At 38.5% G+C, this 15,579-nt stretch overlaps 3 protein-coding genes across 3 annotated transcripts; 1 reads left to right on the forward strand and 2 right to left on the reverse strand.

Moving 5' to 3' along the window:
- Nucleotides 1-1,316: 1,316 nt before the first annotated feature.
- Nucleotides 1,317-3,460, reverse strand: LOC149259805 (uncharacterized). The gene is made up of 5 exons (XM_089377485.1): nt 3,251-3,460; nt 2,203-3,162; nt 2,031-2,111; nt 1,857-1,943; nt 1,317-1,676 (listed from the first exon to the last, which is right to left on the reverse strand). Exons 1-4 carry the CDS (start codon nt 3,393-3,395, stop codon nt 1,858-1,860), a joined length of 1,272 nt encoding a protein of 423 aa, XP_089233611.1. The 5' UTR covers nt 3,396-3,460; the 3' UTR covers nt 1,317-1,676; nt 1,857.
- Nucleotides 3,461-3,676: 216 nt separating this feature from the next.
- LOC149259806 (uncharacterized) lies at nt 3,677-4,731 on the reverse strand. Its single transcript, XM_089455260.1, has 3 exons — nt 4,594-4,731; nt 3,883-4,504; nt 3,677-3,778 (listed from the first exon to the last, which is right to left on the reverse strand). The coding sequence occupies exons 2-3, from the start codon at nt 4,393-4,395 to the stop codon at nt 3,677-3,679; spliced, it is 615 nt and encodes a 204-aa protein (XP_089311386.1). The 5' UTR covers nt 4,396-4,504; nt 4,594-4,731.
- A 1,533-nt stretch (nt 4,732-6,264) lies between these two features.
- On the forward strand, nt 6,265-8,217 carry LOC149259807 (uncharacterized). Its single transcript, XM_089455262.1, has 2 exons — nt 6,265-6,589; nt 7,729-8,217. The coding sequence occupies exons 1-2, from the start codon at nt 6,265-6,267 to the stop codon at nt 8,085-8,087; spliced, it is 684 nt and encodes a 227-aa protein (XP_089311388.1). The 3' UTR covers nt 8,088-8,217.
- Nucleotides 8,218-15,579: the final 7,362 nt, after the last annotated feature.

The raw sequence follows: 15,579 nt of genomic DNA on the forward strand, positions 1-15,579 counted from the left end.
ACAATGTGCAATCGTCCAATACTGCTCACAAGCTCTTAATTTGCTTAATTTAGTATTTAGTTAATTTTACTCCAGATTTCAAAAAGACCAGATCCTTAATCTCGATGTAATACGGTCTGGTAAGAAACTTGAACAGATTTGTGTACGTCCCCGACATCTTCACCGTGCTTTAGCCTCACCTCTTAAAGATCAGGCAGGGTCTCTGATATTTTCACATTTGATTGCAAAGCAGATTCCCTCAGTTGATTGCAAATCAGAATATTAGGGTCATTCTAAAAGAAAAAATGTCGTTTTCTATAAAGATTTAGGCAGCTTTTTCAGTTTTCTACTTTTCATCATTGGATGACACCATGATAGTAGCGTTCAGCTATTGCTTTCCTATCTTGTACAGAATTAGAACTTTGCTGACCTGTTACTAATTTGTCCACTTTCACCTGCAATATTTCATAGGGAAACATACACATCCAAAGTACAACCATGTCTCTATTATATGTTTGAGGTAACAATTTGTACAGAAACTAATAAATTAATCTAAAAATGCTGATCGTATAATGCTATTTCAAAAAATAGTGACCAATAAGCACAGCTCCATGTGTACAGCATTGATACCATTGCTTGCAATCACGAATTTCAGATGTACCATTAGACAAAGCACATTACAAACGTCATTGCATACAAACATCCCAGAAGGAAACCCCAGGTTCCAGAAAAAGGTAAATCCCAAATGGGGATTTACACTCACATATTTATAATGGTCATTTCTATTCTTGTTCTGATCACTAAGGTTGTGAAGGTGAAATTTAAATTCGTATTAATGTTCACTAAAGACCAGAAGGACTACTGATCACAACCAGCAATAATGTTCAAGGAAGAAAAAGAGGAGCGCCGAAAGCATCCCTTAAATGAAATGAAATGAAAAAGGAATACAGCATACTCTGAAATGAAATGAGATAAACAGAGGTCTACAAGTAGGTTATCCCAAGATGTAAATTCATAGAAAGTTAGAAAAACTAGGCTAACATAAGAAAAAGAGAAAAAGAAGCCCCTAGATTCCTTGCATGTGTTCAATCCCAGTGGTTGGTTGTGCAGTTGGTAACAGAGTTCATAATTGAAGCATTAGAATAACTAAGAATGCAAGTTTCATGTTGACTTGGTTCAAAAGCAACAGGTTCAGAAAACTGCACATCAAGATGCTATAAACCCAAGAGCTTCTTTCTTAAATATGAACACCATAAATAAAATCAGATTTGTTTTGATCATATAACACATCTAACATTTGAGAATATATTTGGAAAACAATTTAGATTGATGTCTAAAACACTAATTCATTACCAAATTGTGGTGTGTATACAGCATTGTTACAGCTTAGTCTGCAGTATTAGACCAATTACGTGAGAAAATACAGAAACATTGCAATAAAAAGAACCGACAATTGAATTTGTTGAACAATTACAGAGCCATGTGAATTAACTTGACATTCCATGTCAAAGTTCAAAATTTCATGAAACTTCAGGAGAGTAGTGGCATATAATTGAACTTTTACTTTTGCGGCTGATGAGAGCTCAAACATTCCTCGGTGCTCATCAGGCACCCATATTTTTAATATTGCACTGATGAAGGCTCAAACTTTCCTCAAATTTTGCAGGCACCCATGTTCTCAATGTACCTAGAGCCTTCTGAAACAACACAACATTCCATGTCAAAACACAAAGTTTCATGAACTTTAAGAGAACAGATTATGAAAAAGGTATTTTTATAACAACATAACAATGGAAAAACATAAATATACTTATCATATGATAAAGGGCCACCTGACGACGCCATAATAACCTAGCTTATCTATTATTTGTGCATACCTCATTGATTCCCACTAGAGTTGAAGTCCTTCTGTAGATGATCAGTCATGGTTGAAGATGATGCTTCTCCACTTATTCTATAGTTACCTAGAAAAATGTCAAACGTTATCGCAAAGAAATTTTCTAGAGCATCAAGGTATATGTGCACACACAATGAAAGAGTGTCAAATGTACCTGGCATGGCAAGTAAGGTTGGATGGTCTTGCATCTCCCTTTGGTCTTGGGTTATCGCCATGGTTGGGGATTGTTGCATTGCTGTAAAAATAAACATACCACATGTTAAAGAATAGTGATGATTAAATACTTAAATCTAAAATCATGACTCTATTCAACACATGAAACTAACCTGGAACCATAGAGACGGCATTATTTGATCGATGACGTCCTCGCTTATTGAGGTATCGAAACTCAAATGGTTCATATTCTGATGGATCAACATTTAAATCAATTTCCAAACCATTGTTTTTTCTGCTGCTTCTTCTTTTCTTTGTGGGGCTAAGGAAACTCTTCTTCCTCTTCAAAGATGGATCAAGAGATTCCAATCCAGGTGTGAAGTCAAAATCAGTAACGTGCAAATTATTGGCTTCATCCAACATTTTTTTAAGCATATCAGTCAATTGGATTGTCTTTGCCAAAGTAGTAGGAGGGTTATCTAAAATGAGATGGGTATAGCTAAACAACTCCTCCCTTGCCAAATGAAGTGCCTCGGCATCTGCGTCAACAACATTTGTGGCCATAAGAGTAGCATCGACATCTTCATCATGGTTTTGAGGCTCTATATTGATCTCAGGTGGGTCATTGCATATGTTATCCTCTGCATGTTGATGAAGCAATGGATTTGAATTATCCGATTGGAAATACAACCAATTAACCTTTATGGCATGCTTGCAAATGTTTCCACGGATAGACCATGGACATTCACACGTTATAAAATCCTTACGATACCAGGTGACAAGGTATTTTTTATCTCGATCTGTCTGACTTCTCACCCAATAAGCACGTGTTATGTTCTCATGAGGACAACAATCAGTATCCATAATTTTTCTTGCTCGTTCCACTGATGATTCTAGCTGCTTTTCTCTCTTGTAGTTGTTTAGGAATCCTTCTTCTTTTAAGATTTCCTTGAACCGATAACAAGGTTCAACTGTTGTTAGTAGCATATGCAATAACCAATCCATCCTCCGGGCACATTTTTTCCTTCTATCAGATAGAAATGTTGTTTTTAGGTAACAATGGTATGACTCAACAGCATTATTGGTCTCCTGATTTGCATGAGGAAACTCCCGACAACCTTTCACCCACATACCTAATTGCAAATAGAACGATGTCAGTGTCACTCTATCACCTTTATAAAAGAAAAAAATACATATAATATGAAAAAAATGTTTACTTACGAATCTTATCTCCAGTGACCCAATTCTTGTTGAAATAGTCTAAGAACTTCTCTTCATTTGCAAACTTGATAAAAAATTGATTGATTGCATCTTCCACTTCATAATTGAGAGTGTGTTTCATGATGAAACCTAACTCACTGAACATCTCTTTGGCTTTTATGGAACTAGTGGCCAATCGATTGACATTTTTCAACCAAGCCCTCTGTACATGCCAAACGCATAAGATCACGTCACAACCTGTGATCCTCCTGCCATATTCAATGCATTTTAGTGTGATATTTTTAGAAAAAATGCAAGTTTGGTTATATCATGACAATGTTAAAGTTACCTCAAGGCACTGATTTCAGCCAGTGCATCATCAACCATGAAAGCATTGACTTTCCAATCAGGACGGGTTTGGAAACACTTGCGCATGAGCTGCTCCAGCTATATTGCAATATCATCTGATGTGTTTCGTGATGCCACGACCCATGCAACAGGCACCCCGCTTTGTTGTTCATCAAATGCCACGAGTGTATACAACTGATACTGTCATTTTCAACATTACATAAATTCAAATACAAGTTATTAATCATTTTGAATGGATACAACTTAAATAAATATATTCAATAAATCATTGGCATCTGACTTACCCCATATTTGTTTGTGTTAAATGTTGAATCCATGGCTATTAAGCTATTGTGCGATAGCTTGACCATTGTCTCCAACATCCACTTTGTTTGAATCCCTATTATAAAAGGGACCTCCACACCATTGGGCTTTTGGTAAAAGAAAAAATCTTCCCGATGCTTTTGATACCAAAGGTTTACACTCATTTCATCCTTTTTGTGAAGTTGATAATTTCCCTTCGCCAACCTATTATAAATGTTTACAATATCTTTCCTGCATAAGAAGAAATCTCTATCTCGAGTTGCCACATCGATGTCAACATGTCTCTTAACGTGGGTTCTATACACTACATCAATAGGCACTCCCAAAAAGAAACAACTCTCTACATATGCAACAATGTCCCTCGAAAGCCTTGGCCTAAGCAAGGCCCTGGTCTCACCTGAAGTGTCACATTGACCATGACAAGCCCAACCTTCCCCATCTACATGTTCATACATATTGAAAGTTAATATTGCTCTATCAGGAATTTCATGCATAACTTTCACAATAAAGTGGCATTGGCAACCCCTCTTCTGCACAAATGAAGTCCTTCGTTTAGCTGAAAGATTTCCTCTTTTGTCCTCTGGGCCAAATGAACAATAATAGCTAAACCAAAAATTTAAATTGTTAGTACATACAAAGAAAGATAACCGTGGTTTCAAAAGATCTAAACAATATATATTTTAAATACTCACATATCATATTGCAATGCAGCAGTAGATCTTTCTTTTGGTTTACCCTTTGTTTTTCGTACGAATTTACATGGAGCAATAGGATTTTCTTCCTCTCCTTTTATAAAGTCAGCAACTCGTCGTAACAGGATTACAGCAACACGATCAATACCATTGTTTTTTGTATTTATTTATGTCCAAACCAAGTCTTTATTAGAGAAAGTCATTTTTCCTTTGAGGTCTTGCACCTCAAGATCCATGATATATTGCCATTTCTTTCGCTTGCCCATTTTGAACTAATCTGGTCAAACAATATGCAAGGACATCAAAACCAAAATTTCGATCTTAGCAAGTTATTCAACATATATATAAATATAAAACCTCTTTTATGCTTTTTTTGAGGTCTAAAATATCAATCACTCAATGATGACAAAAATAAATAGCACAAAAGGATGCAAAAAATTTGGGATGCAAGCATTTCCTTTAAGATGTTGCTTTTTGCCTCATTCATTTTCAACAAGGCATTCCTTAAAGGAAATATTCCTTTGACAACATGAACAGATGCAAAGATTTAGTTACAAAACCGTGTTTTCTGCTTACCTAACTCTGAAGCATCCCGCAGAAATTATTAAGTATTATAAAGAGAAGACACATCATATACTTAGTAACAACTGGGGTATCCCAGTGTGTCAAAATAAAGGTACACATAAGATTCCATTGCTCAACTCAACCAGATTTTGATAATATATTTGGATTACTGCATGCCAGACACCTTGTTTAATAAGCTTCATTTTCCCATGAAGATGCCAAAATATTATGTCAATTTTTTTGACTGAAATGTTTACTGTGACTATGTGGTGTTGATGGTTTGTCAATTTCTTCCTCCAACTAGTCTTGAAATAAAACCAGACAGGGGCATGCCCTTCAAACTTGATATTTGAACCTGGGCCATCATTACAGCAAGTGCTCCAACTTGTGACTAGACCACAGCCTGGTGGACATATTTTGTCAATTAATTATGAATATTTATGTGCTGGTCTGCTTTAAAAAATTAGTACTGGCAATATTGTGCATGTTGAGAGTGGCATAAAGTTGGAATTCAACAATATTCTTCATTTCACGGTCTAAGCAGATCCTTGTCTATTATCAATCCATTTGCTTTGCACCATGCATTTGTGAACGCCAAATTTTGTAATATGCATATAGAAATTCTACAGTCTCTTGAAACAATTGCTCTTTTTTAATGGCTTAGAAGTAGAGGCATTTGAATGGCTGTCAAATGTCAAACTTGTTTCATATATAGCATCTAAGTGTGTGTGTATTAGTGAGTGTGCATACTTTCACCATTCATGAAAGTGTATCCTGCAATTGTGTGCATATATGACTGTTTATGATACTTGTTTGTCAGAGATTATGAACAGAACTTCTACTCAGCGTCACAATAATTTGAGACATTCATATTCAGTTTTTTATTCATATAGTTATAATGTGCTTATGAATTTATTGTTGTTTAAAGGGGGGTTTGCTACATATCCTTCCCATTATAAAGGAACAACTAACACCACAAGAGATTCGCAATGCAAAGGAGCAGCCAAGACCACAAGTGGTAGGAAGAAGAAGAAGACTATGTATAGAGGTATAAGACAACGCACATGGGGCAAATGGGGTGCAGAAATCAGATATCCCAAAAAAGGAATGAGGGTTTGGCTGGGTACCTTTGATACAGCAGAAGAAGCTGCTAGAGCTTATGATGTAGAAGCCAGGAAGATTAGAGGAAAGAAAGCAAAACTCAATTTTGCTGATGACTTGTTACCTCCCAAGAAGAGTAAGAAGGTGGTAAAGAAGCTTAAGGATATGATTACAGAAGACTCACATAAAAAGACATGCATGCACTTGCCAGAATGTTCAGCAAGCTCAGGTATTGTTCAGAGCCAGAAATCCAATGTGAAGGCTGCTGCAGGTCTGTTGAATGAGGCTCAACAGTTCTGTCAATTTGATTCACCCTTACAAAGTAGATCTGGTGAGTCATCAATTCTAACTGATGTGCATATCAGCTCAGTTCAAACACCACCTGTATCCTTTTATGATGAGGTGCAAGACATCAATACTACCCAGCCAGATGGTTGCTTTTAATTATTAAACATTATTAAATCTACCCTTAAAAAATATAACGCTCATTAATCTGCCATTAAATAAACATAACACTCATTTATCACTTTGTGCTATGATCGAATCTTGGTCGATAATTCACAGTTATTTTTAGTGAATTTTCAAATTAGTATGGTGTTCCATCCAAATAAAATGTGAAAGCCAATTAATGAATACGAGGATAGGTTTGATCTCTGGCGATGAGGTTACAAAGAGAGAGATAATGGATCTGCAACTTCGAGTAATTGGTTAATGCAACTATTATCATCAAGATGATGAGTGACATATTCCGATAACATACAATTAGCATTATATTTCATGATCTTCGCCTACAGTAACGAAAATGACATCTAATTGCACATAACAAAATGCGATTTTACACTAGCTTACATTAAGTTTACATTTAGGTCAACCAAACTCAACTATATAGTTACTGCTAAAGAATTAATTGGGGTTATAAAATGTATTTGTTAAATAATTTTATTAAAATTGTATTTGGTTTTGCTAGAGCTTATGATGCAGAAGCCAGGAAGATTAGAGGAAAGAAAGCAAAACTCAATTTTGTTGATGACTTGTTACCTCCCAAGAAGAGTAAGAAGGTGGTAAAGAAGCTTAAGGATATGATTACAAAAGACTCACATAAAAAGACATGCATGCACTTGCCAGAATGTTCAGCAAGCTCAGGTATTGTTTAGAGCCAGAAATCCAATGTGAAGGCTGCTGCAGGTCTGTTAAATGAGGCTCAACAGTTCTGTCAATTTGATTCACCCTTACAAAGTAGATCTGGTGAGTCATCAATTCTAACTGATGTGCATATCAGCTCAGTTCAAACACCACCTGTATCCTTTTATGATGAGGTGCAAGACATCAATACTAACAACTTGCTAATGCTTATGCCACCTTCTCAGAAGGTTGTGTCTAAAGTTAAGTCCCTTGAAAATCATACTAACTCTTGGAATTTGAATTCTGATTATAATTGTATTTATTTTGATGACTTATGTTTGCCTCAAGGGGTTGATGATGCTGGAACCCCCAAAACGTTATCTGCACTCAGCACTACTATTATGGGTGATGGGGCTGATTTCATGAATGTGGCAGCACAATTAAAAATGGGTATTTCTGAAGGCATTCATCATGATGATAGCTCCTTGCTTGACTGCAAGGTTATGAAACCCCAAACAAGCCAGGAGACCTTAGAATCCAATTCAGTTGAGGAACCGGTTCTGGATTCTTTTCTTGGGTTGCTTCAATATTCAGATTTTGAGTGTGAGACTGATCAATCAACTGGACGTGTTGATGTCAATGGAACGTACTTTCCTGAGAAAGTAAACATTCCAGCAATATGGAATTTTGATGATATGCACATGTAGGGCAACTAAGTAATGTTACCTTTAACACTGCTCATATACCTCGTTGTATATATCTAACAAGCAAACAGCCTATTTCTTTTAGGAGTTTATTTTGCAGTTGCAATTTAAGATTGAAGCAATTTTGATGATATGCCGTTGAACACTGCTCGTATACCTGGCTGTATATATCTAACAAGCAAACAGTCTATTTCTTTTAGGAGTTTATTTTGCAGTTGCAATTTAAGATTGAAGCAATTTTGATGATATGCCGATGTAGGGTAACTAAGTAATGTCACCTTGAAAACACTGTCAAAAGGTGAGTTTGACTAGTTTTTGTCAGATGTCGAAACCGTTACTGTACATTACAGAGGATTTTTAGTGATTGTGTCCCATTGCCCTGGACCGTTTTAGTTGGACATAAACCTTGATCTGCGAATTATAATTTTTGTTGCAAAATTATATGAGAGTTTCGTAATCTTCCTAAGTGTTAAAGCTTGTTTACGAGGCCGAGGTCCGAGGAATCGTGATGCAATTTCGCAGCACTCTGGACAGATTTATTGCCTGGGACAGAATTTTTAAGAAATACTAACCCTGTACCTGTGTTATAATCTGCCTTGAATTGGATCTAAGAAAAGATTTTCCAAAAACATCTCACCTGGAAATGAAATATTTTTCCAGGTCCCAGCTCTAGGATGATGTGAGTAGAGCCTCAATAGGCAGTGCATCTCATAGTAGATTGCTCGAAATGAGCTCCGCTTCCGTAAGAGGAGCAAAAGTTGTCATCGCCACCATTAATTTTAGACCCAGAATGGTCGCGGAAAGTAAGTCGAGAAATAGGAAAAATTAAAAAAAGGAGGAAGATGCGGAATTTGGAGGATCTTAAAAGCTCAATCGGAAAGTGTTCCACCCAGGAGATAAACCCTCTTACTCCTGAGTCCATTGAGGCGTCCTCAAGCCCAATTGGAAAAAAGGAAAAATTGAAGAGTCTAAAAACTCGGAGGATTCTGCTCCAAATGTGCAGGAGTCGAAGAATAACCATACCCAGTGGAGTAGTCTACGGAGGCTGTGATATTCTTGGCCAATTGTCCACAAATTCGTGTTTCTTGACCAGAGAGAACGGGTCCAGAGAGCGTGTTATGGACTTTTCGTTATAAATTGTATTTCAAATTTGTCTAAGTATATGAGTTAGTTACAACACCTGAAGAGTTTGAATTCAATTATCGTTCACCAAATAACAGAAAGAACGACAATAAATTGGTTTTGGGGAGTATATGTGAGAACTGATAGCAAAGGGTACCTGCGAGGAGTACCTGGCCTCCGAGCTGCAGTGCGGAAGGAGAAGGGTAGCGAGTATCAGAGCACAGCGAAACCACAAAAACCAGAAGGAAACCAGAGTAAGGGTAGGGGAGCACAGCGAAACCACAAAACCAGAGCGCTTGAATGGGCGCGGGTGTTGAATTCGAATGGAGGGAATTACTTCGCGCATGAATTCCAGCTCATTACCTTCTGCAGGAATTACTCCCCGATCGGTCAGGGATGTCAGGCGATCGGTCAGGAATGTCAGGGAATGTCAGGGCGGACCGGGAGGGTGGCGGAGAACGGGCTGAGAGATGGTGGCGGAAGAGGGAGAGATTTCCGGCAGCCGGAGCCGGACGATTTTCCAGCCGGTGCCGGAAAAGGGGCCATTCTACAGCCTCCGTAGACTACTCCGAGAAATACCTCTTAGATTAACCACACAACTAACAGGGTTTATGGCAGGTCATGTACCTGCAAAACGGCTCATCTTAAATAAGAAAAAAATAGCGCCACATCAACTCAAGAGGAAATACCAAATAAGAAAGATAGCCTCTCTTTTTCAACCCACCAATCAAATACTGCATAGGAAAACGAAGAGAGGAACAGCTTTTCTGATGAGATTAAAGCAGCTGCAACACCACCGGCTGACAGAGATGAATATCATGGTTTCATCTCCACTTACTCGACAACAAAATAAAATTGGACGGTCGGCCAATTCGCCCACAGGCAATAAAAAGAAACCAGAAAAATCAACCAAAACACCAAATACAATTAAAAAAAAAAAAAACCATGAAAGGAAAAGCAACGAGCATGGCCATGCTACTGAACAAACAGCAATAAAGAAGCCAGCGAAGCAAACCCAATGCCGAATACGAAAGAAGCCGACATGAAACCAATGCGGCGTTTGTTTGCCCCTGAGAAGCTTTATGTGGGCTCGATTTCCAACGGTCAGAATTTTAAAATATTTATGAGCCCGCTTTTTTCTTCTTCGGGTTGGTTCCGAAATCCACGTCAAATTATTGTGTGCGGCCCATCTAGCTTGGAAGTTAGCTTCATTCGGAAGGAATGTTTAGTTAGGGAATGTTTAGTTTGAGAAATCATCGATGCCTGATTCACACACCCGTAAAGTTGTATCAATTGCACTAAGACTATGATACAATAATAGTTGTATTTTAATTTTAATATATTGAGAAAAATGTTGTATAAAAAAACACATTAAAAGTAAATTTAAGTTAAAAATAGGATACAAATTTTAAGATAATTAACTTATTAGTTTGGTTTCTAAATTTTTTTTATCCCGTCATTACCAAAATGTTATTGTATTAAAATTTTAGTTACAAATAATTTAGTGAAAATAGTCTATATTACCAAAAAAACTTACAAAAAACTAACTTATGATTTTGTATTTTACAAATAATTCAGTCAAAACAGCAGATATTAAAAAAAAACCTTATGATTTTGCATCTCATTTAAGTTAGAGATTGTGTACTTATGTAGTAATGAATACCTTAAATGTTTATGAAAATTGCACATGCAATCAACTATCTACATACATAACATAAACAAGTACAAAAAAGCAAACCGCTGCAACTGGTTGCCTCTCTGGTTGCCGATTCAATGTTAACTGTAACAATCAGACATAATCACATTTAACAATAAGTTTTATTTTAATTTAAATATAAGCTTTCTAAAAAAATCTAATAAGCTACTAATAATAAATAATTAATTGAAGATTAAAATGAAAAATGATTTCAATATATATAAAATAAAAAAAATAAAAAATTCCTGATAAGTTACTAAAAAATTTATAATAAGTAATTAATTGAAGATTAAAATGAAAAATAATATCATAAATTAATTGAAGATTGAAATAAAAAATGATATTCTAAATTAATTGAAAAATAAAATGAAAAGTAAATGAATTAAAACGAGCGCAAGCGATGGGTCTGTTTAGGGTTCGGCGGTGGCAGCGCGGATACTGGGGGTTTCACACAGAGCACAGATGAGGACAGAACAGAGACCCAGGCTACAGTCACAGACAGGTGCGTTTTCATGGATTGCGGGCCCGGTGTTGTGGAATAGGGCCTCGTCGGACAACTTGCTGCCTTCGCTGTCGTTTTTACCTTTTGTTTTTTCCCAAACCATGGATCATCCAGAGGAACTGGTGGATTTAGACCCGGCATTAGAAGACATATTATCGATGTGGGGTAAGGACACATCTGCCAAAAACGTGGAACAGTTTTTTGGGGTTAAAAAACATAATGGAACGGATTACCAACCACTGGTGGACTTTCCCCCATTTTTACATCATGGTGGACCAAATGTTGCAGAGATTATTTCGGATCCTAATCAGGGGGTCTCTGGCAGAAATAAGGAGAGAGATGCGGCGGAAGGTCTGAAAACTGGTGCTACTCATTCGGCGGACAAGGTGGCTGCGTCTCATAGTGATATAGCTCGGCCGGTTTCTCCTGAGGCGTGCGGGGGTTCCGAAGATGTTTTGAGAAAGAAGGGAGAGAAGAGGAAGGCTCAAAAATCGATAAGGTCTCAAGAACTGGAGGGAAACCTTGTATTAGGTATGGAAGTATCAATTGATGAAACCCTTACGGTTGCAGACTGCACTATTGTTGGCCGAGCAAGAGGAAGGAGGTTCTCGCCAGAGGATCTTCAGTTATGGGGAGAAGAGCGCTTCATAAATGTTAACCCCTTACGTTTTGAGGCACAATGTCTTGTAAAAGGCTGGTTTCTGTTCAGATTTGAAGAAAAGGAAGCAGCCGACTGGGTCATGGAGAAAAATTGGTACATTGGGAACATTCCAGTGCTGATGAAACGCTGGTCCCCTCTTTTTGATGCCTTTAAGGAGAATACTGAAGTCTTCCCAGTTTGGATTCGGGCGCCGGGCCTCCCTTTCTTTCTATGGACAGAGGCCGTTTTCAAATCCATTGGTAATCGATTGGGATCTTACTTGGAGGCTGATATGACATTCAGGGAAACAAAGATCAGGACAACGGCGCGCATCTTGGCAAATATTGATCTGAGTAAGGGTCTGGCGCAAACGATTACTCTTCAGTATAAGGATTATATTTATGAACAATTTCTGGATTACGAACGCGTGCCATTCCGCTGTCATATATGTCATGCTCCTGGCCACCTTGCCAAGGAGTGCCCACTGCACAGAAGACAGAGGCGTTTCAGAAGAAAAAAAGATCAGAGAACAAACAGAAACTCCTATGCAAAGACTTCTCAGGAAAAGAATGGCTCGACGCCTCTGTCTGAGATCGGTATGGACTCCGGCGGCCTTCGAGATGGGGTTTTCTCTGTGGAGGAACAGAAATTCGAGGGAGCACAAGACGAGGTCCCCCATCCAAATGCTGAAGGGAAGGAAGTCGACCGAAGCTTATCGCCTGAACCTATTACACCTTGGGAGGCGGAAATGGTAAAGTGCACAAATCCTCCTATTTTGACTACACGAAATCATATTAAAACAAATGTCTCCTTGCATGATATTCAATCAGTTTCTGTTATACATCCTGTTAATCATTCTGTGGAAGGGATACCTCCAGCGCCTGCCCCTGTTATAGAACCTCTCTATGCGGATAAGGGATCTTTCAATCTAAAATGTGATAAAAATTGGCCTCCTCTCACCCCTCCGTCACAATGTGGTCCTTGTCCCTATAACCTCAGATCTATGGGATCAAAGACTGAGCAGTTTGGGGCTCTTGGTGGCCTTGGTCAGACTGGTTTGATCAAGGGCAAGCGGGGCAGAAAATCAGACATTTCAAAAGCGAAGTTAAAAGCTAAAATCGATGTGGCGGATGGGAAGCAATCCTCAATACCCGGGGTACTTAGAGCAGTGCAGACCCCTGAACATGTTATAAAATGATCTTTTCTTCTTGGAATTGCAGGGGCTTAGCCAGCAAGCCCAAGAAACTGGCTTTAAGGGAATGGCTTCAAACCTCAAAAACAGACATCCTTTTCCTTCAAGAAACCTTGGGGAAAGGACAAGCGGTGGAAATGGTGCTGAAAACTTTGATGCCAGGATGGTCCTTCTCTGCTATTGATTCCTCAGGACATTCGGGGGGCCTAGCCATAGGCTATAGAGAAGGAAAAATAAAATGTTTAAACATGTGGGGATTGAAGAATGTTATGGGAATGGAAGTAGTCTGCCCAGATTTTCCTACATCTTTTCAGGTAGTAAATATTTATGGCCCATGTCAAGGGAGGGAACATTTCTGGACAGACTTGATGTCAAAATCTTTGATGAACAAGCCCTTGATGGTTGTGGGTGGGGACCTTAATTTTTCTTTGGGCAGAGCAGAGGCATGGGGTCCCTCAGCTAGGGAGGATCCCATGACGGACTTTTTCTTCCAAGCCCTTTCAGATAATAAACTCATTGATCCAAACCCGATTAATTTAAAGCCTACTTGGAGAAATAGACGAGTCGGGGAGGACAGGATTGCAAAAAGGCTTGATCGGTTTCTGCTTTCTGAAGGCTTTATTTCAAGAGTGCCTCTTTTTAGGCAATGGACTGAAGAGATCGGGAATTCTGATCATTTCCCGATTTTTTTGGATCTTTCTTTCCCCCCCCCAAAGCCTTCTGCACCTTATAAATTTAATTCCTCATGGCTGCAAGAAACTTCTTACAACAATCTCTTTAAATCCACATGGATCCATCCTAACAGAATTTCAAATGACTGTAAGAGTTTCTTATTTATGGAAAATCTGAAGAGATTAAAGAAAGCAACCATCTCTTGGGCAAAAGAAAGACAAAAACAGCAAAACGAAGATCTGTTAAAAATCAGGGAGGAATTGAAGTCATTGGAAAGCATTGATGTCGATGGATACTCCACGCAGGACTCTAAGGACCGAATCCTATCTCTGGAAAAAGCCCAAAATCAGATCCTTCTAGCAAAGGAAGAGGAATGGAGACTGAAGAGCAGAGCAATATGGCTCAAATCAGGAGATGAAAATACAAGTTTTTTCCATAACTATGCAAAAGGGAGGAAATCTGCTAACACAATTTGGAGCCTTAAAGATGAGGAAGGTAGGGTGGTAAAAACCTTCTCAGAACTTTCGGGCTTGGGTCAGAGGCACTTCCAAAGAACCTTTTCTGATTCAGGAGAGGCCACAATAGCTGAGGTTATGAGGACAGCTCATTGTTTTCCTAGTTTCTTGGAGGAGGATGAAGCAGCTGAGCTCTCAAGCCCTGTCACCAAGGAGGAGGTTGAGGCGGCAATGAAAAGCATGGGTAAGGACAAAAGCCCTGGTCCGGATGGTTGGACTATTGAACTGTTCCTTCATTTTTTTGATCAGATAGGGTCTGATATCACTGATGTAGTGGAGGAATCAAGGTTGAAAGGGGAAATATACAAACCCTTTAATTCAACCTTCATCGCTCTGATTCCTAAAAAAGACGAGCCGGAGACCTTTGAAGACTTTAGACCCATATCTCTTTGTAACTGCATTTACAAAATCATCGCCAAAGTGATAGCAACAAGACTTGTTCCAATTCTGTCCAGAAATATCTCAATGGAACAATTTGGCTTCTTGGACGGCAGACAAATACATGAGGCGATTGGTGTCGCCCAAGAGGTTCTTCATAGCATCAAACAAAAGAAGAAGAAAGGAGTAGTCCTTAAAATAGACCTTTCAAAGGCATATGATCGTATCAATTGGCTATATATCAGATTGCTGCTCACTCATTTGGGCTTTGACTACTCTTTCACCAGCTGGATTATGGGATGCATTACCAATGTGAGTTTTGCTGTGCTGATCAACGGAGCGGCATCCCCTTTTTTTAAAAGCCAAAGGGGTCTCAGACAAGGGTGCCCCTTATCCCCGCTCCTCTTCCTGATTGTGGCAGAAGGTCTTAGTAGACTGATCCATAAAGCCAGAAGGTCAAACAAGATAAAAGGTATTGAGGTGGCCCTAAACCTCTATATCTCCCACCTGCTCTTTGTTGATGATATTCTGATTTTTTCTAATGGATCTTATGACGAACTCAAGGAATATAAAAATATTATTGATCTATTTATGAAAGCTACAGGAATGCAGATAAACTATGGAAAATCACAAGTGTGTGTTGCAGGATTTAATAGGAGAGAATGCAATACAATGTCCGATCTTTTCCCTTTCCATTTACAGCCCTTGGCCTCTCCTTTTAAATACCTGGGCTTCTGGTTAAAACCGGATGCTTACAGAATCGAGGACTGGAATTGGC

Source organism: Pinus tabuliformis, chromosome 6 (genome assembly GCF_031772625.1).
Source record: "Pinus tabuliformis cultivar Carrire ecotype Pingquan chromosome 6, CPIR1, whole genome shotgun sequence".
Taxonomy (NCBI): Eukaryota; Viridiplantae; Streptophyta; class Pinopsida; order Pinales; family Pinaceae; genus Pinus; species Pinus tabuliformis.